Below are 26535 nucleotides of genomic sequence, written 5' to 3'. Positions count from 1 at the left end.
GACCTCTCCAGAGAATGGAATGACTCTTATCACTGTAGCTGTGATCTCCCAGGTGACACGGATGCCGTTAGGCCAGTGGTTTTCAACCAGTATGCCGCGTCACCCTGAGATGCCTTGAATGATGGTCAGGAGTGCAGCTGGCAACACTGGCCTCTGTCCCTCTTTCCTCCCCTCCCTCCTCTGATGCCCTCTTGCATCTCTGCCTCCCCAAGGCTTGTGTGGCTGTTTGTTGCAGCAGCCCTGGCTACAAGCTCCACAGGCGAATGATGCTTCTTGGGCTAGCCAGGGGGGTGCTTCCCAGACCCCTGTGGGGCAGTGTGCGGAGGCACCTCTCTTTGGGGCAGGGTGGGCAGTTCAGAAACCAGGGGTGACAACCCTGGCTGCCCAGAGGACTCCCAAGTGGAGGGGAGAGGAGAGGAGGCTGAGGGGACACTCTACAAGGGAGGGGGTTCAAAAAGTGGTGAGGGGCCACTGGTTGTGTAGGCAAGGGATGACATAGCTGGGCTCCTGAGCCACACAGGGGTGCTGCAGAAAGAATGTACTTGGTCAAGGGAGCTGTGGGCCCCAAAAGATTGAAAACCTCTGTGTTAGGCAGTTGAATGTGCATGTGTACTCAATCCATTTCGCTTGCTCCCACCCCCTGCTCCATGCTGCCCTGAGCTCTGGCAACCCCCGCTATGCCACTGGTGCAGTGCCAAAATCTCTGATGGTGCAGGTTCCAATCAATGCAGTTCCAGCAAGGTGGTTTCAAATACCATGCCTCCTCTGGTCCAAAGAATCACGCATGGTGCCTCTTTTTGTCTTGCACCAACTGGTTCCAGTTTGACAAAATCTGGTGGTTCAAAAAATTGGCCCTCTTCATGTTTTAAAGAATACATCATTATTTTGTAACACCCAAATTACAAGACATTCAAGCATAATGACCCCCCGTTTTCAAAGCACCGTGTTGCATCTCATTGTGATCCTTGCCTGTCACTCAGATGTATCAAAATGTAAGAATGTAAGAAGGCATCATTTCCTATTCTGCCCTGTATGGTCACACGCAGCATTGCTTCTGTCTCACTGCAGTTTGTCTGTCACCAAATACTATGGTACAGTGGTGCCCCGCAAGACGAATGCCTCACAAGACGAAAAACTCGCTAGACGAAAGGGTTTTCTGTTTTTGCGTTGCTTCGCTAGATGAATTTCCCTATGGGCTTGCTTCGCAAGACGAAAAACATCGCAAGACGAAAAGACTCGCGGAACGAATTCTTTTCGTCTTGCGAGGCACCACTGTATTTGTATCACTGTCCACTGTGGTAAAATTATGTAATTTATGTAAATTACATGGTCATTGCATGATTCCACGCCCTTCATTTTGATATGAAGGAAACACAATGCAAATGGAGGGAAAACCTAATCATTTGTGCACTGAAAGCAACAACATCAGCAAATACTGATAGTATTTCCTGGGTGGATTTCTGTTCATATGTGGATGAGTAAATGAACACCAGCAATTTACATATCTCTTTTCATTTCCAACTGAATTTTCTAATATCTCTGCTCAAAGGTCTGTCTCTTTCTCTGACGAGGGCTTGATCCTTTGTCTTCCACAAAGCACATTCCTGACTACATTGATTGTTCCAGAAACTTCTTGTGGTTCCAGACACTTCTCATAGTTCAGCATTGCTGCATCTTTCCTCAGATTTGTCTGCATCACCCAGGACAGGCAATAAGTGGACTGATATCCTCATCAGTACTTGCTGTAACCTCTGCCTTAGGATTAATACTGTGTTTAATTGTTTTGCTCTCCAGTTCCCATCATTTTATTTAATACTGTAATGCTTGTGGTAATTTCTGTCACTGAGCCTTTCTTTAAAATGCTACCAGAAGTGCCAGCTCCAGCTCAGCAAGAGTTTGTGAAAAGAGAAAAGAGTGTGTAAAACCAAAATATGCACACATTCTGGCTATCCCACAATAGTGATCACACTAGAAACAACTGTCATAAAGTTTATTCTCCGCTGCCTCAACGCTGTGAATAGTTCATTATCAAAAAGTGAGGTGCATTCCAGCTCAATAGCATTCTGTGACAAAGTGGGCCTGGTGAGCTGCCTGTCAAGTCGGAGAGCCCTCCTCTTTAATCAAATCTAGAAAGGGATAGTGGGGGGGGGGAGAGAAAGCACACCTTCACTGGCAGTTGGGACTTGTCAGCTGGGAGAGAAGATAGCCTGAGAGAATGGGAGGGTGGGGTGGGATGGGGGGAAGGAGAGGAAGAGGGAGAAGCTAAGCTAGGAGATTCCTTCTAAACCTGTCCTTGTCACACTTGCAATGGATCTAACCCACTTATGATTCTAATGATGGGAATAAGGTAGTTAGAAATGTTAACAAATCTGTTTCTATTGGACTTGAGTTTAAGTACACCATCTGAGCCCTTGTTTTCCATTAGTTCCATTAGAAAGTGTTGTGCCTTCATATTGCAGAAACTTTTTCTTGTGTCCTTCCCCATGACCTTTGACCTAGCCTATTTTGTTCTGATTTATATGAGTTTAAGGGTGCACGATCATCAGTGGCGTAGCGTGGGGGGTGCAGGGGGGCCGGCCGCACCGGGCGCAACATCTGGGGGATAGGGTTAGGGGGCACAAATCCACGGGTTAGGGGGCGCAAATCCACGGGTTAGGGGGTGCAAATTACTTGCCTTGCCCCGGGTGCTGACAACCCACGCCACACCAGTGACGATCACCACTCTCTTGATGGAAAAACTCTTGTGAGCTTAAGGGTCCAAGATCACCACTCTCTTGATGGAAAAGAGTAGATCTCATCTGCACAAACCGTGGTCTCTCTCTCTCTTTTTGTGGTCTCTCTTTTGTGAACAAGAAAAGAAGTCACCCTCTTATCAAACTTGCTTCTTCTCCATTGACAGAAAAACTGCAATCCATATGGAAAAAATGATGTAAATAATCCTTGCCCCGCAGAATATCAGACTGCATCGGGGGATTACAGATCATATACCAATTGTGGAGGGTGAGTATGCTTGACATGCAAAGATCTGTGTGATAGCAGTTATGATGCCAAAGTGGGAGTTTATCAGTGCTTTGCCACAATGAGGTAGTTGGGTTGCAAATGTCTGACCAAATATTCAGGTACCCTGGGCATGATCTGTTGGTTTCTCTTAGGGACAACGGCTTTACTATCTGAAGTGTGGAATCATCAGTCTGTTGCTAATACTCAGCTCTGCCTTTTCTTGGAAGAGATCCAGGAATTTCAGTTCTAAATGAGTGTTTGAAGGCTGTGGTGGGGTAAATGAGGTTGAACAGGTTTAGACTGGATCCACAAAAGCGATACATATAGATGCGTTCTTCCTTTGCCTCTGGGTCAAGTCCGCAGACTTTATTGTGCTCCTGGACCTGAGCTTAATGTTGAAGGCTCAAATAGTGCAGCAGTTAAGACCACATTCTGACAGAAAAAATACTTGTAGAGATGAGATGGGTCAAATTTCATATAATCATAGAATTGTAGAATTGGAGGGGATACTGAGGGTCATCTAGTCCAACCCTCCTGCAATGCAGGAATCTCACTGGACAGATGGCCATCCAACTTCTTCCTGATGATTAGTAAGAATCTGCTTCTAACTTGAATCCATTGGTCAGGTCCTAGCCTCCAGAGTAGGAGAAAACAAATTTGCTCTATCTTCCATGTGATAGCCCTTGAAATATTTGAAGATCCAGGCTTCTGTAATTTGTGACCCTAACTGGCTTTGGATGTGCTCCAACCATGGTTTCCTTTAAACTTATACTTCTAACCATGAGTTCTAGAAACATTCATTTTAAACTACTAACCTTGCAGCAAGAAAGAATTGTTGGATCAAAGAAAACGCCATGTCATCCATGTTCTTGGCAGGATCAGATCCCACAGGAGAGAAGGGCAAGGAAGACCAAGTAATACAGGCAGCAAGTAATATTTGGCGTTCTGAAAAATATGCCATTGTTTTGTATGTAGCAGGTGCTGGATGAGATTGTGCAAGAATGTCCCCAATCAGATCTAACAGAAATTTCAGGTGTCTGTTTGTAGGATCGATTCCAGGGAGCTAGCAATGGAAGGAGACATTTGAGGTTAATGCAAACAGACTGGAATATCTGGGGTGGAAAAGGAGTAGAAAGTGAGATTGAGAAGGGAAGTGAGATTAGGCATATAGCAAATGTCACAGCAGCATTATATAAACCTATGATGTATTCACAATTGGGAGTAACAGCTATAGTCTGGTTATACTGTCAGAATGGATATTGCATAGTGGAAATGGTATAGAAAGAGTAAGTAAATTGATAAAGAGTAAAACATGTCAACAAAGGCTTCAAAAGAAATTGAGGCTTTTTAGTTCAGAAAAGGATAAGAGAAAATATTGTCCATCTCTCAGAATAGTAGATCTTTCAGTTACACTGATCGGCTGGCAGTTCTACACAAACAAAAGGAAGCACTTTGCTTCTTCCTGTGACGCCTAGTAATTAAGTTGTTGAATTTGTTGCCACCGGATGTTGTGGCGGCTACTGACACTTTAATTTTTTTAAGGGTTAGAAAAACTTATGTGACTTTTCTTCTAGGGCAGGACAGTCATCATACTACAATGAAAATTGTAGGAAAGGGCCCTTCCGCAATAGGCAGAAGAAAATTGCTGTTGGGGACAAGAAGGTAAAAATCACCTCCTAATACAGTTCGTTATTGGTTACATTACTTATTAGATTTATATACCACCTTTTCCCTGAGGAGCTCAAGGCAGTTTATATGGTTCTGCCCCTTCTCAATGTAGCCCCACAACAACCCCATGAAGAATCTTAGGCTAAGAGATAATGACTGGCCCAAGTCATCCAATGAGCTTCAAAGCTGAGAGGGGAGTTGATCCCTGGCCTCCTTGGTCCTAGTCCAATCCTCTAACCACTACTCCACAACAACAGAATAAATCCTTGTCACAAAGCAGTAGTGGCTATGTGGGCACTCCAGTAGGGACAGAAGGATATGGTGCCCCATGCTTGTACTGTTGCTAAATAAAAATGGTCTATGTGCCCAAGTACAAAATAAGCTGTGAGGAGTCGTTCTGCATTTAATGCATCACTCACAACCTGGCTGTGGTACTCCATGCTCTGGTAAATCCCAGACTGGATTATTGCAATGCATTCTACATGGAGCTGCCCTCGAAGATGGCTTGGACACTTCAATTGGTCCAAAATGCAGTTGCCAGATTTCTGACTGCGTTCCATCTAGAACTCATATAACCCCTGTTTTAAAACAGCAACAATGGTTACCAGTTCATTTCTAGGCCCAATTCAAGGTGCTCATGCTAATGTTTAAAGCTCTAAATAACTTTGGCCCCAAATATCCGAAATACTGCCTCCTTCCCTACACCTAAGCAAAGAGGCCCTCTTGAGAGTTCCACCTACTTCAGAAGTTGGGGTGGTGGTGATGGCCTGGGAGAGGGTATTCTCTGTACAGCCCATAAGTTGTGGAATTCCCTCTCCACAGAGGTGTTTCTCTCTTCTTCACTATATATTTTTCAGTGAATGTTGCAGATGCACATCTATACCCTGGTCTTTGAAAACTTATATATATTTTAGAACCCACTAAATTTTGTTTTAAACTGTTTTTAATGCTGTACTTTATTTTTCTGCAGCCCACCCCAGGACCTTCAGGAGAAGGGCAGGTAATAAATATAATAAATGTTGTTGTTGATGATAATATGTGAACTTCAGTGTTTGCATATATTTGTGTATTTATACATCACATTTCTAATGTTTCAATTCATATATATATATATATATATATATATATATATATATATATATATAAATTTATTTTTAAATTATTTTTAATGCTGTACCTTATTTTTCTGCAGCCCACCCCAGGACCTTCAGGTGAACCGAAGGTAATAAATATAAGGATGCTGTTGATGATGATGATGATGATGATGATATGTGAACATCAGTGTTTCTATATATTTGTACAACACTTCTAATGTTTCAATTCCCACAGTGGCTTGGAATTTAAAGCCAGCTGATTCAGTACGAAGCCAGTGCTCCTGGGTTTTTGACTGTCTGCAGGGAAAACATCAGAAGCCGCAGATCCTCCCATTATAGCAATATAATTCTGAGAATTCCTTAAAAAACAAACAAATGCTATTCTCTACTGAATCTGGGAATTCCAGTGTTTTCTGAGGTCAAGCCAGAAGACTCTAAAGTACAAAGGATACACATAAATGTATATTTCTCCTTGCATCATGCTATATGCAAATAACTATGTGAGTTTCTTTCTTGTACAGTATATGTAGAAAGACCAAACTCACGTTTGCTCTGCTTGTCTGTTCATAATAAAAAAAAATCCTTCTAGTAGCACCTTAGAGACCAACTAAGTTTGTTATTGGTATGAGCTTTTGTGTGCATGCACACTTCAGATTCTTCATGCACACGAAAACTCATACCAGTAACATACTTACCGGTAGTTGGTCTCTAAGGTGCTACTGGAAGGAATTTTTTTATTATGTTTCGACTACGGCAGACCAACACAGCTACCTACCTGTCTGTTCATAATTACTCACGTACCTTCAGGCCTGCACATATAAATACACCTCCATGAATATCAGGAAAGTATGTTAATTTGTTGGAATGAGACATTGCCCTCTAGTGACTGGAAACAAACAAAACAGTTACATCAGCTACTGTTTAATAAATCCCTTGTTACAAGAAAGCGCTCCTGCGGCTGTTCCTAAATATATGGTTGTGTAAATGAAAAGAACAGATGGATGAGCCTTTCATGTGGTATGCTCACATATGTATACGCTCACAGTGATCAACACAGGTATTGTTATTATTATTATTATTATGTAGTAGATGAACAGGAAGGGAGATATCTTATAACAGAACTGATCCTTCATTCTGACAAACTGACTCAGGAATGCACAGGGTACTCTTGGATGAGGTGGCAGGTAGATACGTTGATTCTCCTGCCTTGGGCAAGGAACCTGTCAGTAATATTAATATTAATAATAATAATAATAATAATAATAATAATAATAATAATAATAATTTTATTATTATGTATACTTCGCCCATCTGGCTGGGTTTCCCCAGCCACTCTGGGTGGCTTCCAACAGAATATTAAAATTACGATAAAACATCAAACATTAAAAACTTCCCTAAACAGGGTTGCCTTCAGATGTTCTAGAATGTCTTGCTTTTATTGAGCAGTTCTTATCTAGCTGGCACTACACATCAGATCAGTTCCAGCTTTTTCTTTTCTTTTCTGCTGTTTGTACAGTGCAGGACTTATATTCAGTTTCTTTCTGTATTGTTCGTCATACCCATCCCTTTGGGGGTGATGGTATGGAGGGATGATCTGAGCAAAGGCTATCAAAGAGGCCCCAAAAATGATTGAGAAGAAATTTGACCATGAAACACCTCACTATAAGAGCTGTGAGCCAATGGAACAATTGTTGTTGTTGTTGTTTGTACCCCACCCATCTGACTGGGTTACCCCAGCCACTCTGAGCGGCTTCCAACATATATAAAGACATAATAAAACATTAAACATTAAAAGTCTCCCTATATGTATTTTGTCAGTCCTAAAACATTTATGATTAAGTAAGTTACCTTATACTGTAGCATGTTATCTAATTTACTTATATCTATTTTCTCCTTCCAGCTGGACTGTGATCAAATTCTAGCCGATATAAAGAAGGAAGGGACTTCGTGCAATGCTCTGTGGTCTCCTGTTTGTGGCACTGATGAGAAAACATATAGCAATAAATGTTTCCTGTGTTCCGCAATTGTGTGAGTATTAGCAGTTGCTCTGGGGGCATTGCAAATGCACTCTGACTTCTAATTGTGTTTACTTCATAGCAAACTACCCAACATCTTGGTGATTTTCCAATGACGTACACAGAGATCAACAAGATCCCAATTAAAGGAATGACAGATAATTCAGGATAATGGCAATGCTTATATGGATGCCATCTTTGTCATCATTCATTGGAAACCCTAGCTGTGTTTAATGATCACCTAGCCAAGAATTAAGATAGGATTTAATTCATAATGGGATGAGTGAATGAGGGTGTGTGTGAAAGAAAGGGAGAGAATTCCTCATAATCCTAACACACCTTGAAAGAACAGTGAGGCCAAACTGTGACAGCAGGTATGAAAAGCGACTGCCTCGTGTTCTTTATTAATTGATCAGCATCTCATCATAAAAAGCATATATATCAGTAATCAGGTTCCTCAAGAGTGTCCAAAGCTGTTGTGTATAGATTCTGCTTCCTCCACAAGAGCTGGTTCACACAACCATTGTGAGGTGCATATTGGTGGACATTTAAAAAGTCCACACATTCAGCTTTGACATCCTGAACTTATCACACAACACCCAGGATTCAGCTTTTGGAACATGATTTGTGTGTGCATGATTTTTAAAACATTGGCAGTGTAGCCCAAAATTGAAACCTGCACTTACTAGCAATTGCTTGAGTGACTTGCCCTAGTCTGAGAATAACTGTGTTTAGGGATTTCAGGCACCTTTCCTATGAGTGTTGTGCCCTTGATAGTTATGTGAAAAGATCCTCAAGCAGTTCTCTCAATACTTGGAAGCAGCATATTAGTTAGGTAGCATGACACACTGAGTGATGCTGAGGATTGTTCTGCTTGTTTTGCTGATTTTAATGTTGTTCAATTATTGCTTGCATGCGACTAGAGGAACAACCGAAAACAACACACAATAAATACAATATAGCACATAATGCAAAATAAATCAGGGTGAGTGCAGTTGGGGTGTGTGTGTCTTGGGGTGGTACCAGCAGTCAGCCAGGCTGGGCCGTTGTTAACGGTTCCATCTTCAACTCAAACATATCTTAAATCAATAGTGTATAGCCCTGCTTTGGAATGCCTTGGCTAAGCCATCATGTGATTCCTCTCCCTAAGCATGACCATTTTGTACCTTCTGTCTATATGTTGTCTTATATCTGCTCTCCACATAGTCTACCATGACTTGACCATCGGGCTTACTCACTTTAGGGGAGTGATAGGGGAGCACCATATAACATTTATTCTACTATTTCTAGGAAAGCTGAAGATACGCTTGTGCTAAAGAACGAAGGTGAATGTCAAGCTGGTCATATAAAGGTGAGACACTGAATAATTTGAGGGCAGGGCTAGCATTAAATGATCTGTTGATTCAAATGGAACTACTAAAGCAGGGATGTCCAACAGGTCGATCGCGATCCTCTGGTCGATTGCTGGGCATCCCTGGTCGATCCTGATCGATTGCCTCCCTCCCGAAAAGCTCAACAATTTTGGTCAATACAATGGGTAGATCACTGCCAGGGTTTTTTAAGTGGGAGTAGATCGCAGTCTCTTGGAAGTTGGGCATCCCAGTACTAAAGGAATGGTATCTGACTAAGTGATTCTCAGAGTAAGCCCATTGAAATCAATGGAGTTAAGTTAGTCAAGACTAACTGGGTCTGTTCTGAGTGTGACTTTGTCAGATGCCACCTTAGGTTTCCAGATATGCCAAATATCAGTTTATCATTGTCTTTTCCAAACTTTAACAAAATATAAGGTTAATCAGCCGTGGCGACTGGGAGGGGATGACTGAGTATAGTTGTCTTCTCCAAGTGTCCATTCTAGTATTTTTGCTGCTGTTTCGTTAGGCTGACTGCAGCCAATACCCCCAAACCAGAGGGAAAGTCCTTTGCAAGAGGAGAAGCCAGGAGGTGTGTGGAACAGATGGCGAGACATACGGCAGTGAGTGCATGCTCTGTGACAGAATCCTGTGAGTAAACCAAGCCTGCCTTGCCCATAATAATATTGAAAGGCATACAACTTTTTCATTAATTAAACCGAAATGCATATTCCCACCAGGGGTTCTCATGTACTGAAGTGGCCAGCAGCAAAGGATCCTCTTAACTCAGCACACACATTCATAGTGGAACCATTCCATTTTTACTTTCAACAGAATTGTGGGGATTACAATAAACTCAAAGTGGGCTATTTTAATCAGAACTGTTGCATTTTCCAGGTGTGTGTGGTGCTTCTTAAGGTATCCTGATTCATAAAAGATGTTTCTGCGCAATGCTTAAAAAGGAGCTAAGAGAACCATCAGCAACAGATTTAATGGCAATGTTTGTACTGAGACAGAAAACAAACTCTTTCTCAACCTTTGCAGCAGATTATATTCTGAATTATTTTTAGCATCACATCTAATCTGTGAAATGTTCTGTGACCTTACTATGAAGGCCTTTCCACCAGTGAAGTTATTAGGGCTGTATGTGTGTTCACACTAATCTAGTCTTTCTCCTTTTTTTTTAGGAAAACGAAATCTGAAATTGGTATAAAAAATATCGGACCATGCCCTAAGGTTTGTTCTGCTCTTACTATATATAGATTGACAATGGACACCAGAAGTTTATAATAATAACTCTTCATCATCCCATTTATTGTAGCCATAAAACTGAAGGGGGAAAAAAAGAGGTTAGCAACTGTGTAAAATGTGAACTGGTCCTCTCAGCACTGGGTCAGTTTCTGTCCTACCTCTTCCGCCCTTGTGTCAGGACTCTTGCTTTGACACACACACCCCAGTTGATGTCATTTTGATGCACATGGGACTTCAGATGTGTAACACCACCCTCTCACTATGACTCTCTTCCCAGATATAAAGGCGTTCAGGTTGCCAGAAAGCTTTAGGAAGAAAGCGTGACAAAGGTAAGAAGAAGCAGCCAAAGTCACATGGCTGTAATGAGGGAGATGAGGGCTATTACAACAACCAAACACTGCAGTGACTCGCAGTCTAAGGAAGGAAACAGATGTACACCCAGTATATACATGTCTCTAAACTCACAGTTGCTTAAATAATGGGAATGTAGAGTAAAGGCATGCAGGCACAGGAGAGGATTGGGAATGATGAAGAGAGCTTAACCTTGTTGCTGTGTGGTGGTTAAGAGACTGTCCAATCAGGAGGTCCTTGTCATGAACTCATTAGATGGTCTTAGGCATGCGAAACTCTCTTGGCTTCACTCCCTTTCACCCATCAGTACTACCCAGCAACAGTGGCTCCTGTTTTAGTGGCACCAGGAAAGCAGTGGCTTTGAAACTCCATGTTGTCCTAGCTCAGTCATAATACAAAACAAGAAATTTCACATTGGCTTTTTGTTATAGCTTGATCCAAAGCACCAGGTCTGCAATCACTTGTCTCTTTACTTAGGATTAAGCCTCAGTCAGACATCATTTCAGATGCTTCCAGAACCAAATTCACAGAGCCAGAGAACCCAAGCACTCTGTTCCACATGCAAGAATTTAGGAACTTATGAGGGGGCTCCTTTTTCCACATACAGAAATGATGACTGCTTTGGAAATAACTGTGGCAGTTCCATGTGTCTCCCAGAGAATATCCCTCTCTCTGCAGACAATATTAGAAATTTCTGTGTACTGATAACTGAAAATTTGCCATTTTATTGACATTCAGATATCAAATTGATCCACCTCATCCAAGCCTTGCATTTTTGGTGTGTGTGTTTTTAGAGCCCCTAGGTTGTCGCAGTATTTAATATGTGTTCCTATTGCCCCAGAGAATTTAGGAATGTGGCTTACTTTTATTTTTTACAAATAATTTTTAATTATTTTCTTAAAATTTCTCTGCGAACAATTGTGAACTGTCAATATACTTTGCAGGAAAAAAATTACTATCAGAAAATAATGCTGTTTAAAGTTCAAAGATCATTGGCATGTTTCCACCGGCAATGTTCAGCCTCTTGAAATTGTGAAACCTTTGCAAGACAATCTGCTCCACAATGCAAGCAACAGATAGCATAGATTTCATATCAAAGTGATTTACCCAGTGCTTTTTTTCTGGGGGTATGCAGGGGTACCCCTAAACATTTTGTGAATCTTTGTACTTTTGTCCATTTACTGTATTTATTTTCCCCAATTTGAACTATAAAATGGTGATTTTCTTGAGTCAAAATGAGAGTACCCCTAAACATTTTCTTAAAAGCACTGGATCCACCTAAGTACATACCTAGTATAGTTTGTTATCCTAGTAGTAAACTTCATAAAGTTTTATTTAGATAGATTTTGTCCTCTCAGAACCTCAAACTAAATTCATTCTGTTTTCCCCAGAGCAAGTGATGGAAGAATTGGCCTTCAGAATCAAGGGAACTGCTGCATTCCCAAGTGTTGCAAAGCCTGCCTTCATACTATATTCAAGGAGCTATCCCATGACTATAGTACATGGGCAACAACTCTGCACTGTTCTGCATGGGGACAGGGTAACAGACCTTGATGACCCAGTCATCAGACGGACTCTTCCATTGGCTTCCTTATTGAGTTTCATTCTTCCAACTTCCATGGATGCTCCAGAACATTTTCTCACCTCCACCAATCTCACTGAGTTTCTTCAATAAAAAAAAACTTAAGAAGATCTCTGCCAATCATTCCCTTTGGCCATGTTTAAGAATATATTGAATGTTAAGAACATTTTTTTGTCCTATATTTTCTCAGTAGGAACAACGGGTAAGTTAGTTGATTGGCAGTAGACTGACTTCTTAACCTTGATTTGATTCAAATTTTATTGTGCTTAAACCCAGTGAGGGTTTTACTTAACAAATAAAGAGATGTCCAGATCCCTTAATAGCATCCTTTAGCACACTAAAACCTTGAGTGGCCATATCTAATTATCAGGCATGATACCAACTACAGATGCAGTATACTTTGTGACTTGAGTAAGTCATGCCCTTCTCCATTTTTGTTTTCTTTACCCATAGCAAAAATCCAGACTTACCCACCCCACAAGGCTGTTGTGAGGTCTAAGTGGGTACATTTATTCATATACGACTTCTGCCAAGTCATAAGTGTTAGTTGCAAAACACTTAACATTTGCAGGCATCTGACTTTGTATGGTATGCTCATGCTATTTTCTGTGGCCTCCTCAACCAAGCTCCAGGTGGGCATAGGATGGCTCCCTAAGTTGGCAATGTGGTTGCAAACCCTAATATAAACAGTACAATTCCATTTAACACTCTATTTTGTTTGTCAGAATCAGCAACAGTAAACAATGGGCAAGCTCATAGGGTTGAAAAGAAGGCGGGGGAGAGAGAGAGAGAGGGAGAGGTGGATGCCTCATTGATGGTGCAGTCCTATACACACTTATCTAGGAGTAACTCCCACAAACGTCAATGAGACTAACTTCTGAGGAGATGTGCAGAATTGCAGTGTAAGAGTTGTGGTGTTGTGTTGTTCTTTTGAGGACATCACAACATTCCAAAACAGAATTATGCTGACACCAGCATTGGTTAGGTGTGCAACGATGCTGTATTAAGCTATTGAGTATGTGTGTGGTTGAGTGGGGAACTGAGGGTAATTTACCTAGGTCTTTTTCTGGGCATTTTGGCTAGAGCCTGCTGTATTGTAATCACCTTTTATAGCAATATTGCTATAACGTATTTCTCTAGTCCATTTACCTTTCATGTCAACCACATCATTGTAAATCACTCTGTTAACTGTCACAGCTGTGTATTTTTCCCCCAGCTGAGGTTTTGGGCTGGTAGTTGGAGCGAGTCTTTGGTATTCAAAGTTGGCTTCTGGATAGGTCTGGTAAAATGGCATGTATCACTTTTTGTCCAGTCATTTATGCGCATGTAGCCATTGACACTATGGTGGTCTTTGCCAACCTGGTGCCCTCCAGATACTGGCTGCATCTGACAGGACTTGTACAGTAGTCCAAAACATCTGCAAAGGCTGCTCTATAGTCATTAGACTAACATACAGCTTATGGTTTATTCATCATTATTATTCTCCATTCCCCTCTAGCTCTGTAATCTCAATATTATATGTAGATATTTTCTTCCAAAATATGTGTATGTAAAATAATATTTGTTTTTTGATGTTTCTAGAGCTAGATTTTTAAAAATAATAATAATATTTACCACTGTAATATAAAAACACTGGTCTGATATATTTTAGGTAGAAAAACAAGTCCTTGCTTGGTCCTTAAAACACCCAAGGCACAAGCCCATGACACAAACATGTGTAAAATGTGCATAAACTCATTTCTATATGTAGATGCAAATTTCAGCTGACTCTCAGAGGGAAAGCTCCTTTAAAAGCAACTCCTTCAACAACAACAACAACAACAAAAGATTAAAAAAAGCAGGATAGCCAAAACCCAGGTCTGAGGCCCCTACTCTCTAACAATGGCAGGTTGATCACTATTAATAGCTTTAGGGCATTTTTGGATCTAGATTCCAAAAAACCCAGGAAATAATCCCCCCTCCCCTATTTTGCTCCCTTTCGCTTTTCTTCTTCTATCCTTTTGGCCCCTGGTCCAGCTTTGTCAACCACAGTACTAGAAACCTCTAAGGAGGTGGAGAAGGGGTGTTAGAGAGGAGGGAAGATACATCACTCATGCCATCAGATAAGCAAAATTGACTGGCAAGCAGGAGTTACTGCAATACAGAATACTGGGCAGTTGCATCTCTTCTTGCCTCCACAGTCTAAGTCTCCATTTAAAAACTTGTATGGAACATTGCATCTAACACACTACTGGTATTTTCAAGACTGTACAGTTCAGTTTCTGAGCTGGATATGTTGGGAAATTGTGGTGAAAGCCGTGAGATTTAGGCATGCTGTTGTTTAATTTATGGTGGTGCCGCAAAGCAAATATTCCCTTAGTTCATACTGAATCGTGGTGTGTGTGTGATATGAAGTTATATTGGCAGAACATTGTGATTTAATTTTCTTTTAACTGTGATGGGGACTGTAAATAATCCCTCTTGTGACAGCCTTCTTTGTATATTTTGGCAGAGATCTTGTGCATCCTCTATATTTCTCAGCTGAATTTTATAAATGTGATGAACGTGGCTGCTGGTCTCCAGCTAAGGCACTGGCAGTCAAAGTAGTGCTCTAAGTAGTTTTCTTATCTTATTGGTGTATGTGTTCAAATACTTTTAAGTGTTCTTGTTCAGATGCTTACTGAAGTTGTGTGTTGTGTCATTAACTGTTCGATTGCTTTAAGTGCATGGATGCCAAGAATCCATGAAGACATAGTATGCTGCCTTAAAATTATATATGAAGAGTCATACACTTAAAGTTTGTTTTGAGCCCCAGAAATGAACTGCATTCACAGTCCTTTCTGGTTCCTCCCCACACTCTCAGCTTCCTTCACTTCAGCAGTATAGACTGGGCTGTGGGGGAAGTCATTTTGTTGCAATTGTTAAAACAACTGGAAGTCAGAAATCATTCCTGTTGCACTTGGATATCAACTAGAACAAGCATCCCCAAACTCTGCCCTCCAGATGTTTTGGGACAACAACTCCCATCATCCTTAGCTAACAGGACCAGTGGTCAGGGAGGATGGGAATTGTAGTCCCAAAATGTCTGGAGGGCCGAGTTTGGGGATACCTGAACTAGCATATTAGCAGATCCCCAACTCTCCACATTCCTAGTCTAGATTGGCTGTTGTTGGCATCCAACTGTCTCAAGAGACAATGGAGTGTGCCTCTGGGGCTGAAGTCAAACCGCTGCGTTAGCAGCACCAAGATGACCCATGCAGTCCTGTTATGGAAGTCTACATAGACGGCAAGACCCTTGGGCTCACTGATGTGGTCCAAAGGAAAGCAGATAAATATGTTTGGCAGCAGCTTGGCTGCAGGAGTTGCTGGTTGAGGCGTACAAGGCACCATCCAACCATTTTAGGGACTCCACTCCAGATTTGTGTAGGGCATAGTCCTTAGCCCTTTCTTCTCCCAAAGATATCCTGCAAAGGAGCAGAGGTTTAAGATCAAAGTTTTCCTTCTCCTAGATGGACAACCTTCCCAGGTGGACAAGCACCATCTGCCCCTCATTTACCTTTACAGTACATGCAGAGACCTCCTTCTTAACGGTTGGATCCACTATTAGTCTCATCTGCTCAATCCGCTGGAGCCTGTCTTCGCATGCAGGGGAAGCTCCTACTTCACCAAGTGTTTGAGACCCATTGGCTACCTGCACCTGGTTTAGCCAGCCAGTCAAAGCTGTTTCCCAGGGTGTGGCCACTGTTGCATGTTGACAGTTTCTAGGAGCCACAGGTGAGAGCTAGTTCTCCAAATGTGTCCCCCCACAAGAGGTAGTACCCCTCCTCCAACACCCAGTACACCCCAAGGTTAGGTAACAGACTCATAGATCAGGGATGGAAAGGTGCTAAATTGGGATATACTGGTTTATCTCCACAGTGGTGGTCATAACTACAACAACTGTGCAATTGCTGCTTCCTAGCTCTGGTCACCAGATCATTTGTTTAAGAAAAAGAAAGAACACAGGGAGGGGGGTCTGAAAGAAGGAAAACCCATCTGTATGCCTATGGTCTCCCAAGCACCTCATCTCCCAAATTTCAGTTATCCCCAGGTCTCTGGAGCCCACTAGATACTGTTTGACTCCAGCTCCCATCAACCTCAGTTAGCATGGGTTGTGGTTTGAGATAATGAGAGTTGTAATACAGCAACATGGGATGTTATTAGCAATGAATATTACTTCTAAGTGGAGTGTGTTAGATCAGGGATGGGGAACCCATGGACCTCTAAATGTTGTTGGATTCCTCTTCCCATCAATCTCAGCCATCATGGCCAATGATAGGAGCTTATGGGATTTGTATCTGGAGGACACCAGGTTGAGGAAGACTGATATAATATGTGTTTATCTGGTTCAGCAGTCTAATTTCCTTTTTCATGATCATCAAAGTAAAAGAGCTATGTGTTCCAGTGTTTTGCTCAGGATAACTCCAAATGACCTTTGAAACCAATTCAGAAGATTTATTATAATCTAACCTACAAGCAATCCATTTTCTTTCCTAGTTGAAAGTTCAGAATTTATGACAATAAGGAGTAATGTGGCAGATGCTCATGACATACCCTTGGCAAATATCTAAACCAAATAATTGTTTTACCTTCAAACCACACCATTTGATTTCAGTTCCTCCAGGAGAACCACTTGAAGGAGATCATTGTTATATCTCTTACACCACAACCATGTTGACCTGAGAACATCAAATAAAGCACTGCTTTTTTTTTTAGCTAAGGCTGAACAAATCTGGAGGAAGATGATAACTGATGTCACCAAAGCTTAGAGACTGCCCAGACCAAATGAATCCTTTAGTTCTTTAACTGACAGATGACAGATGTCTGCTTCTTTGCTTGCTTGCTATGCCATGGCCATTCATGGTTTGAATTCATGGCCATAAGGAGGAGCGAGGGAAGATGACAGATCCTTTCTGGAGGACAGGATAGCTAATTGTTTAGTTTGGAGTTGCCAGAGCTTCATCTGGATAGACAAACTTGTTTCCTTCAGAATGTGAACTCACCAATGAGCTTCTCTATGATCTGTTATATTTATTTATTTCGTAAAATGTTTTTCGTAAAATTGCTTGATTGTAGAAAAACCTCAAGGCAGTTTACAAAAAAGGGAAAACAATAAAATGATCACTATTATTATTATTTTTTTACAAATGTAGTATAAAACATTCAGAAGGTTAAAACTGGAGTAAAGTAAACTAAAAGAAATTAAAATTCCTACAAACTTTCTAAACATCTGAGTAGGCTTGTCTAACCAGCCACAGTTGGTAAAAGGCACTTCTAGCCACTGAGGCCACCTGAGCACCCCATGACAGAGCTGGATGCAGAAGCAACACCCAAACTCCAGGCCTGCTCCTTCACGGGGAGTGTTCCAATGGACATGACAACTACCGTATTTTTCGCTCCATAAGACACACTTTTATTCTTCCTAAAAAGTAAGGGGAAATGTCTATGCGTCTTATGGAGCGAATGCGTGGTTCCTGGAGCCGAATTGCCCAGGAACAAAAAGCAGATCATGCTTTTTTTTTGAAAAAGGCAAGTCGGTGTTGAAACAAAGCTGCTGATCGTTTGCCAGTCGGGGAGAGAGATAAGGGATGCTAGAGATAAAGGAGGCTGCCTGGGAGGGGGGAGGTAAAGACAGCAAACTTGCAAAGGGGGGAAACAGGAAGACTAAAGCAATAAGGAGAGAAATTAGAAGAAAAGGAGGAGCAAAAAGCTGCTCCAGCTAAGGAAAAGATACTAAGGCAAACAAGAGGGGAGTGAGTGTTGAAAGGAAACAGCTGATTGGTGGGATCAGAAGAGAGATAAGGGATGCTAGGCTGCCTGGGAGGTGGGAGGTAAAAGCCCATGGATCCTCAGGATTTTTGCATCGGGTCACTCCAAATTCACCATCAGATCACATGTCTGTGGCCACAGCATGAACCACAAAAAACATACATCCACTGTTTTGTTCAGAATTTTTTTTTCTTGTTTTCCTCCTCTAAAAACTATGGAGCGAAAAATACGGTACTTACCCACAGTGTCTCTGTCTTGCCAAGATTCAAGCTCAGCTTGATTTTATCCATCCATTTCATGACAGTATCCAGAAAATTGCCCAGATTCAGATCTTATGGAAAATTGCACAGCTTCTCCAGATTCAGATCTTATGGAGAAGTAGAGCTGAGTGTCATTGGCATACTGGTGACACCTGGTCCTGAAAATCCTAATGCCCTCTCCCAGCGGATTGATATTAAATAGCACTGGAAATAAGATCCATTCCAGCACTCAATAACATACCCCCCAAGGGGCTCAAAAACACTATCAGTGCTACTCTCTGGGACTAAGTCATGAAGACAGAATTGGAGCCACTGCAATACAGTGTCCCCAATCCAGGAGGATATAATTGGTATCACATTGAAATAAATGATGCTGCTGCATTGGGCAATCCACACCTAATAACACAGTGCCCATTTCTGATTAGCACTGGAGCTCCACTGAAGTTATTTAATTTAACTCAAAAATAAATGCAGTAAGCAAGCAGGAGCAAACGTTTTGCACTGCAACATCCCCCTTAGTACGCAGCATGGTCAGTTTGCAGAGGCAGCACATATGTACCAATACATGAAGGGTGGGTGGTGTGCAAGGATGGTCACTTCATCCAGCAGGCAGCCAAGTCCAGTGACAGGGGGATTCGGCAGAGGGGCATCAGAGAAGGGCTTCTTTGCAGGCCTCCAAGGGCTGTCTGCAGACCGCAATCTTCAAATTACTGAATTCTGAATTTTTTAAAAAAGCTTACAAGCAGCCTCTTTTTAATTAATGTTTCAGAGGTAGAGATGAATAAATATGTGCGTTTTGGTTCCCCTCAGCTTCTTCTTTTCCCCACTCTTAAAATCAGTTGTCCACATTGTCACATACGTTTCAAAGAAAATGTCTACACGAAAAATCACCAGCATTTTAGTGCAAATCTGTCCTAAAATGCATACTTTCGTATGCAGTTGCCCCGGCTATAATGCATTTTCATGACTATGTGATTTTAGATGTGCACTTTACCCTAACATGGATTTTTATATGCATTACATGGCTGCAGAACTGCCCTGAAAAATCCTGAGAAGGGTGACTTTCCAAAGATGCCTGTTTTCCGGCTCAAATCTTGCTTTACAAAGTGTGGTTTAGGTGTGCTTGCCTTTACATGCAAACTGAATGGAACATCTCCCTCAACCCTAGTTGGAGGTTTCACTTGATGAATTGCTATTGCCCCCAAGACCTACAGATACCGGAAGCTTGCAGTTTGATTAACAAAACCATTGGAGCAGCTCGAATGTTTTTTCTGTTTTCATGCCTTTTCATTCTTACTGACAGAGAATTTCAACCTGCCAACCTCAACAAATATTCCCATTTGTTTGCAACAACAAAAGACTGGGAGGGTTGCTTTAGATTAGAATCTGCATTCTGGATCTGCACACATGCATATAAATACCCAGTTGCCTTACTGGAACTATCTCTTTTACTGGGACTGGATGTACAGTTGAATAACTGCCTCCACCATGAAGACAGTAGGTGTATTTGTGGTGCTCTTGCTGGCTCTTTCTTTCCTCTCAGGTAAGCACCTTTTGGTAGATCAGAAGTTGCATTTCAGGCCCACACAATGGGTGCAAAAACATCTCTCGTTCATCGACTGAAAAGAGAGAGAGAAATCAATGGGATTGCACATTGTTATGCAATATTCAATGGGATTGCAAGCCAGAAATCACTGGATTGTGTCTACTGGCTCCCTAGAATCTTCTCCAAAGCCTATGGTTGAGCCTTGGCAATGTAAATCGTGTTAGGAGTGGGGATTATGAAATGGGATGAATACTCCATCTCCCATCAAGAGTTTATAAAATTTAGATGTGACAATTTCTTTTCACCCGTAGAGAGAAAACTAGCTGTGAGGGACAATGATTTTGAGAGAATGGGATTCTTTCCACCTACCTTTCTCTGCCATTGCTTTTTTGGGGGGTAATAATTATATTAGTTTTCAATTACAATCCAATAATAGCCTCATTATAACAATATAATTCAGAATTTGAACTTTCTCTGCCATTACTAATGGTCATCTCCAGGGACGCCTTTTCGTTTAAAAAAAAAAGGATGGGAAAATGTTGCAGAAAACTCTGTGCAATGTAAACTTTAGCCCACAAATGTGACTTTTCCTTCTTTCCTGCTTCATCCTATTTAGTGCTAACATCCCCATATCCTATTATGTGCCATGTGATGCCCCTTTTGTGTTAGCTAACGGCACCAGAAGCCAATAAAGAAATTCTAATTTGGAAGCACTATTTGTCTGTTACTTTGCATCCTTTCCTTTACAACATGAAAACACACTACTGGGCCAGAGAAGAGTGTGATCTGCCTAGGACAATGGTAATACAAAAAACAAACAAAACCAAAGTTTGCCATTCCTTTTTGCCTTGGGCTGTGATCTTGAATAGAATTAAAGTCCACAGAAAACAGTATAGCATACTGTGCTTAGGATCGTAATACAAAATACTCTGGCAGAAGTGCAGGCATATTCATTCATTCAAAAGCATTAATAACTCACTTAATATTTTTAAAAAAACACCAAGCAATTATACAAGCTGCTACAATTCTGCAAAAGTGTAAAACAGATGTGGCAGCACACGGTGCAGAAACCATTTTTCGGGAAACTTCAGTTACCTTTACAGTGAAATCTTTCCCATATCTACTTAGAAGGAAGTTTGACTGAGCTCAGTGGGGCTTATTCTCCTTCATTTATAAGATTGCAGACTTTGTAATTAACAACTTGATCTCAGTTTCCTTCAATGACTGTGTATTTTTTTGTGTTCATGTGTGATTTTTTATCTTAGGTGTTGACAGTGACAGTGGAAGTGAGGTGCGTTCCTTTTCCTTTTTCCTTTTATTGTGCTTTACATGTTTTGTGGCAGTTGTATGAATGCCTTGCTCTGCAAACAAATGCTTTCCAGACAAGGCTTCTCAGCAAGGCCACCCCACCCTGCTCCCAGTGCTCCTCCAGTCAGTAGTATAGCATGGGGTGGGGCACAGCAGCAGCAGTTGCCCCAGACACAAAATTTGTTAGGGGCGCATTATTTCAACACTTGGTGCTGCCTCAATACAGCTATGGGCTTCTGTTGTAAACAGCTTCTCCATGTGAGCCAGGAAGTGACCTCTCCAGACAATGACTCTTCTTTTCTTATTATATATCTATAATTTTCTCCAAAAACCTAAACATGCTTGGATGAATTTATTATAGCTAAAATGTGGGAAGAGGTAGGAGGATGAGGGAATATGTCACAGATATTATCACAGAACAAAGAGGTGCACACACTTTGAAAAAATAATAGTTCATGTTTCTGACACTCATGCTTAGTACAGAGGTTCATTTCACTGTGGTATCGTGGTAGAAATTGTGAGTAGACCAAAAACTACCTAATTCACACTTCTCGCAGCAGTAAGTGAACCAAAAACACAGCTAGCATTAGAAATTCACACTTCCCCCAATTTTGCAATGCAGTTCTGCAACCCGAACTGTGTACAAGAATGCATTTTTGGGGAAATTTGTGCATTAAAATGTATATAGGAGTGAAAATAACACAAAGGTGCATTATATTAAGGAAAGCTGCTTGCAAAAACTGAAGGCAAAATTGTCTATTGTGAGAAATTTGCATGAAAATGGGAAAAAAATTGTGAGGATAAACCTGTAAATAGATGCAGAAATGTGGATTGCTTAATTTAAGTTTGGGGGAAAATGAGAGAGGACCTGAAATGAGCAAATTTGTATATGCCTAGTCCTCCTAATTCACAGATTTATAAAATGAGGCAGCTCTCTTTTGTGGTGGCCTCTGTCCTGGACCACCAAGTAGAACCACCTAAAACCAGCCTGCAACAAGGGCACATCAAACTGTTCCATTGAATCATATGCATCTTGCTGTGGAAGAGCTAGGCAATATTGCTGAACATCATAGTTACGGTATGTATAAATGGAAAGGATTAGATACGACCCTTGTTTTTCCCAGAGGCTCCAGATTTAATAGGGGTCAGCAAACTTTTTCAGCAGGGGGCCAGTCCACTGTCCCTCAGACCTTGGGGGGGGGGGGCTGGACTATATTTGGGGGGGGGATGAACGAATTCCTATGCCTCACAAATAACCCAGAGATGCATTTTAAATAAAAGGACACATTCTACTCATGTAAAAACATGCTGATTCCTGGACTGTCTGCGGGCCAGATTGAGAAAGCGATTGGGCCGCATCCGGCCCCCGGGCCTCCAGAAGATGAAAGAATGAAGCTGCTAGGATAAAAAAATGATCAGCTGATGAAATATTTCTTTTACAGGTCAATTGTGAAAGATATCTAAGGGTTCCGAGACCTGGTGGTGTAACACTAGCTTGCCCAAGCATCTTTCTCCAAATCTGTGGCACAGATGGCAGAACTTATACCAGTGAATGCAAGATTTGCCAACACAACCTGTAAGTGTAATAGATATATAGAATGCTCATCTTTGGGTAACAAAGAATATGGAGGAGTAGTAATAAAATGCAATAGAAATTGCCTCCTCCTCCACTTTTATCCCCTTCTGGACTGCATGGTGGCAGTATGTGTACTGGAAGACTTAAGAGGGTTCAGTAGGGTAAAAATGATAGGGTATAGCAGGAGACAACATTGTGAAATCCTAGAGGAAACATTGGAAGCAGATTGTGGGTAAACTGAGAAACAACATGATAATGTCTTAGGATCAGAAAATAAATATGGGAAAGGTTCTATTGTGGCCTTAGTTGCCCCAGGGTAGGCAAAAGATTGATTAGGATCTACTGGTGGATCTCTGAGTGACTTGTAATACATCAATAAGGATTTGGAGTCCCAATTGTTTAGCAATAGAACAACACAAATGCTCCCCCTGATCTTAGGCTTCTGGAAGACAAGGAAAGCTTGGGAGGGGAATACTAGGAGTGGATTTCTGTGAAACTGGACTGCTTCCCCCACATACACTGTTTTACACTTGGTTCTCATAGGTGTAGGATGTATTTAAAAAAGAAAGTACAACACTACCTCACCCCACCACAGCATTCATATGTAAAGTCTTTTTTTTACCAGCAGAATGTAAAAAATGGGTTTACTTGTTGAGTTCCACATTCCTTCTCTCTTGTTTTTTCAGAGAAGCTGACGACAATGTTGGCAGGATGCATTATGGAGCTTGCAAGAGGGTAAGAAAAAAATGTTTAAAAGATTATGGGTAAAAAATAAAAATAAAAAAATTCAAAATAGCTGCTTTATCATGATGATAGAATTACCATTTTGTGAATTCAAAGAGAAGACTTCTTTTATTTGTACAGAGCAAAGTTTCAGCAAGTGTAATTAATGCACCCCATACTTCCTTCCTTCCATCTTTTGTTATATAAAAAACCCAGTGCAATCCATCTAGATAGCTCTGGTAGAAAAACCTCTCAGCTTTCTCTTCTACCAGTGAAATGAAGAAAGTGACTAATGATGAGCTTTTCTTTCTTTCTTTGTAGAAATAATGAGGAGACTCTTACCTTCTGGCATTTCAGAGAATGTTAAGTGCTGACTGATTATCCAGGAATCATATAATCATATAACAATGAATGGGACCTCCTAGTCTAATCTCTCTGCTACATCTCAGGACCATTCACCCACTAGACCCTCATAGATCATCTATGCAAGCAGCAATAATGAAAGAAGACTAGAATCCAAGGATTCACGTGTCATCTTACATCTGTATATGGGGGCTTTTCAGACTCTCAACCAACAACAGTCTCCCCAGCTCCCCAAAAAGGTGATTGAAGGTCATTATAATCTCACTAGGGTATAAAAATCTACTTCCAGAAAAGACCATCAGGAATGTCATGTACACACAGAAAAATGCTTTGCGTACACATGCTGACCTCTTTGGATCCTAGTCAAAGATACTTGTTCAAAATATTGGTTTCCAAATGCTAACTTGTGTACCTTCTGATCATCCAACATTACAATTTGAGTCGTATTTAATGGTGTCTTTCCAATGACAGAAGGCTCTTTAACCCAGTAGGGGCTTCCATCAGCAAAACAGGAAATGAATGCCAATTTTTTTCAACCTCCCACCTCACCCTGCAACTCCCATCACACACACACTCACACACAAGTATCTGCTCCAGGAGTTAGGAGAGGTAGAAAAAAAGCTGCAAGATTCAGGTGGAGTCTGAATCTTAAAATATCTCCTCCCCTCCCATTCCACAATGTTGGATCAAAGAGTCTTCCATCAGCAGAGGAACAACATTGGATACGCACCTTTAAATTTTGTTTTGTGTGAACAATGATCTCATATTCAGATTTTGTTCCAAAATTTTGCTACTGATCTGCTGTCATTTACAGATAATCCACAATATTACCTTAATGATTTTTGACAGTTCTTTACTTTCCCCTATGTTTGCTTGTTCCATAATAAAATTTCTTGAAGCAAATTCAATGGCTGTTTTTCATGAATCTGGTTGTATTTCAGAAGTTATTACCCCAGATGGGTCATAACTTCATTTGATTAATTAGCAATTGATTATATTGAGCTTCCTGAAGAAAGGTGATTTGTAACCCCATCAAATCCACAACATGAATTAAGGAAAGGTCTCGGGGAAATTATTCAAATAGGACACCTGAAAGCCACTGAAAATGAGGGGAGGGAATCATTGGATAGGCTACAGGCTCAGACCCCTTTCACCCCGAAACATATCATATAATCCAATTTTTCCCATGGTGATCACAGTCATTCCATCATTGGCTTCAGCTTTTCTGCTTGCATGCTGAACCTCCCAGTTCTAACCTTTTCAACACATGCAGGCAATATGAAACATTTTAGGCCTTAGTGTGTGTGGCACACATGGACCCTGCCCAAGCTGAACACTGCTTGTTAGCTGTGTGTGATTGGGCTTCACAATCTGCTTGTTTCTGAAGTCCCAGGTAACCCAGGTAAACAAGGAATTTGAATGAGCCACAGGTGGGCTTGCATGCATGACTGGCAGACTGTTTTGGCAAGGTGGGCATAGGTGAAGAAGAAGATACAGGTTAACTCCAAAGGTGTCTGAAATTCACTGCTCTCCATTTTTAGGAGAACCACCAGCATTATCAGACCCTTAGAGATGTTGTTTCCAGTGACCTCTTTTTCCCAGCCTGACTCCAGAAACTTCAGGCATAGCTTGCCCCTCTCCCCATTGGCCAAGAGGCTGGGGGTGGGGAGAAGATGTATTCTTTCTGCATTGCTGGCTTACTCACAAAGGTAGCATAGATAAATTAAATTTCTTCCTACGTAATAAGCTGATAGGAATGATTTTTTCAATATTATTTTAAAGATTTCTCCACACAAAAACAAATGTGATCTATACTCTTCCTTGTCCCTGCAAATTTAGCTTCATTCCAAGGTGACTCTTGGAAGAACAAAGGTTTAACTGGTATTTGACAAATACATAATCTCATTTTATTTATACAGTTCATTAATGAACCATTTTGTAGACTTTGGCACCAGAGAGCTGGCATACGGACCGGTTGGTTCAGGTGTGTTTGCTTTGCGTGTTCCCATCATTGTATATGCTGTGTAATTCCCTTGTATTTCAGGCTCGGCTGCCTCTGTATGCTTAGAGCTACTGTGCTTTTCAATTGGAGGAAAACATGACAGCTTCCAGAATCAATCACCATGCAGCAAATTCTTTCCCACACACGTTCACAAACACACCCCTATGGTCAGTCACTTTTTCCCCCAGCCTCCACCCATTTCCATAAAGTCAACACTTTCTTACCCTTCCACCTGCTCCTTCACATAAGAGCTTCTGCCAATATTGTTATGAGTTTGGAGTGTTAAGCTGGTTGCCAGACTCCTCGAATCCCTGAATCTAGCAAGTGCTAAAAACTAATCAAGGAAGCTTTTAATGAGCCATTAAAAGGGATCAAGGGGTTTGGTGGGAAATGGGAGGTGGGTGGGGCCTCTCCCTCAACTCACAAATAGTGAGAAGGTGAAAAGCTGGAGTTGAGAGTTTTGGGGGACTGTGAAACCAAGAAACCAAGCAGTTTTGCCATTACAGTGGATATAGAACTCTCGCCAACAAATTTGTTTTGAAACAAAATGAAAACAAAAAACAACCCCCTGGACTTCTTGCAGTATAGAAAATGATGAAAAACACGTGGGAAAGTGTGAAAAAACCAGTGCGTTTTTTTCTAGAAATGTAGTTAATTAAG

At 41.3% G+C, this 26535-nt stretch overlaps 2 protein-coding genes across 2 annotated transcripts in view; both read left to right on the top strand.

The window, feature by feature from the left end:
• The window catches only part of LOC310699842 (serine protease inhibitor Kazal-type 5-like), a 30235-nt gene extending 17823 nt beyond the window's left edge, over positions 1 to 12412 (top strand). Inside the window, exons 9-18 of the mRNA XM_083488458.1 lie at positions 2900 to 3000; positions 4575 to 4662; positions 5639 to 5668; positions 5861 to 5890; positions 7663 to 7790; positions 9068 to 9128; positions 9656 to 9777; positions 10314 to 10362; positions 10655 to 10706; positions 12120 to 12412. Of these exons, the coding sequence (XP_083344584.1) occupies positions 2900 to 3000; positions 4575 to 4662; positions 5639 to 5668; positions 5861 to 5890; positions 7663 to 7790; positions 9068 to 9128; positions 9656 to 9777; positions 10314 to 10362; positions 10655 to 10660 (615 nt within the window). The 3' untranslated portion in view covers positions 10661 to 10706; positions 12120 to 12412. The remainder of the gene's footprint in view (positions 1 to 2899; positions 3001 to 4574; positions 4663 to 5638; positions 5669 to 5860; positions 5891 to 7662; positions 7791 to 9067; positions 9129 to 9655; positions 9778 to 10313; positions 10363 to 10654; positions 10707 to 12119) is intronic.
• Positions 12413 to 19790: 7378 nt separating this feature from the next.
• LOC310695996 (trypsin inhibitor ClTI-1-like) lies at positions 19791 to 24762 on the top strand. The gene is made up of 5 exons (XM_083481066.1): positions 19791 to 19900; positions 21169 to 21194; positions 22654 to 22787; positions 23474 to 23522; positions 23832 to 24762. The coding sequence occupies exons 1-5, from the start codon at positions 19846 to 19848 to the stop codon at positions 23835 to 23837; spliced, it is 270 nt and encodes an 89-aa protein (XP_083337192.1). The 5' UTR covers positions 19791 to 19845; the 3' UTR covers positions 23838 to 24762.
• Positions 24763 to 26535: the final 1773 nt, after the last annotated feature.

This window comes from Podarcis liolepis (genome assembly GCF_965112155.1).
Source record: "Podarcis liolepis genome assembly, chromosome: 2".
Lineage (NCBI taxonomy): Eukaryota > Metazoa > Chordata > Lepidosauria > Squamata > Lacertidae > Podarcis > Podarcis liolepis.
The sequence above is the reverse complement of the archived record's forward strand: the minus strand, read 5'-3'. Positions and strand labels throughout refer to the sequence as shown.

Coding starts and splice junctions, on each gene's coding strand:
- LOC310695996 (XM_083481066.1), top strand. CDS start 19,846: ATGAAGACAGTAGGTGTATTTGTGGTGCTCTTGCTGGCTCTTTCTTTC. Junction 19,901..21,168: donor GGCTCTTTCTTTCCTCTCAG/GTAAGCACCTTT, acceptor TTTTTATCTTAG/GTGTTGACAGTGACAGTGGA. Junction 21,195..22,653: donor ACAGTGACAGTGGAAGTGAG/GTGCGTTCCTTT, acceptor TTTCTTTTACAG/GTCAATTGTGAAAGATATCT.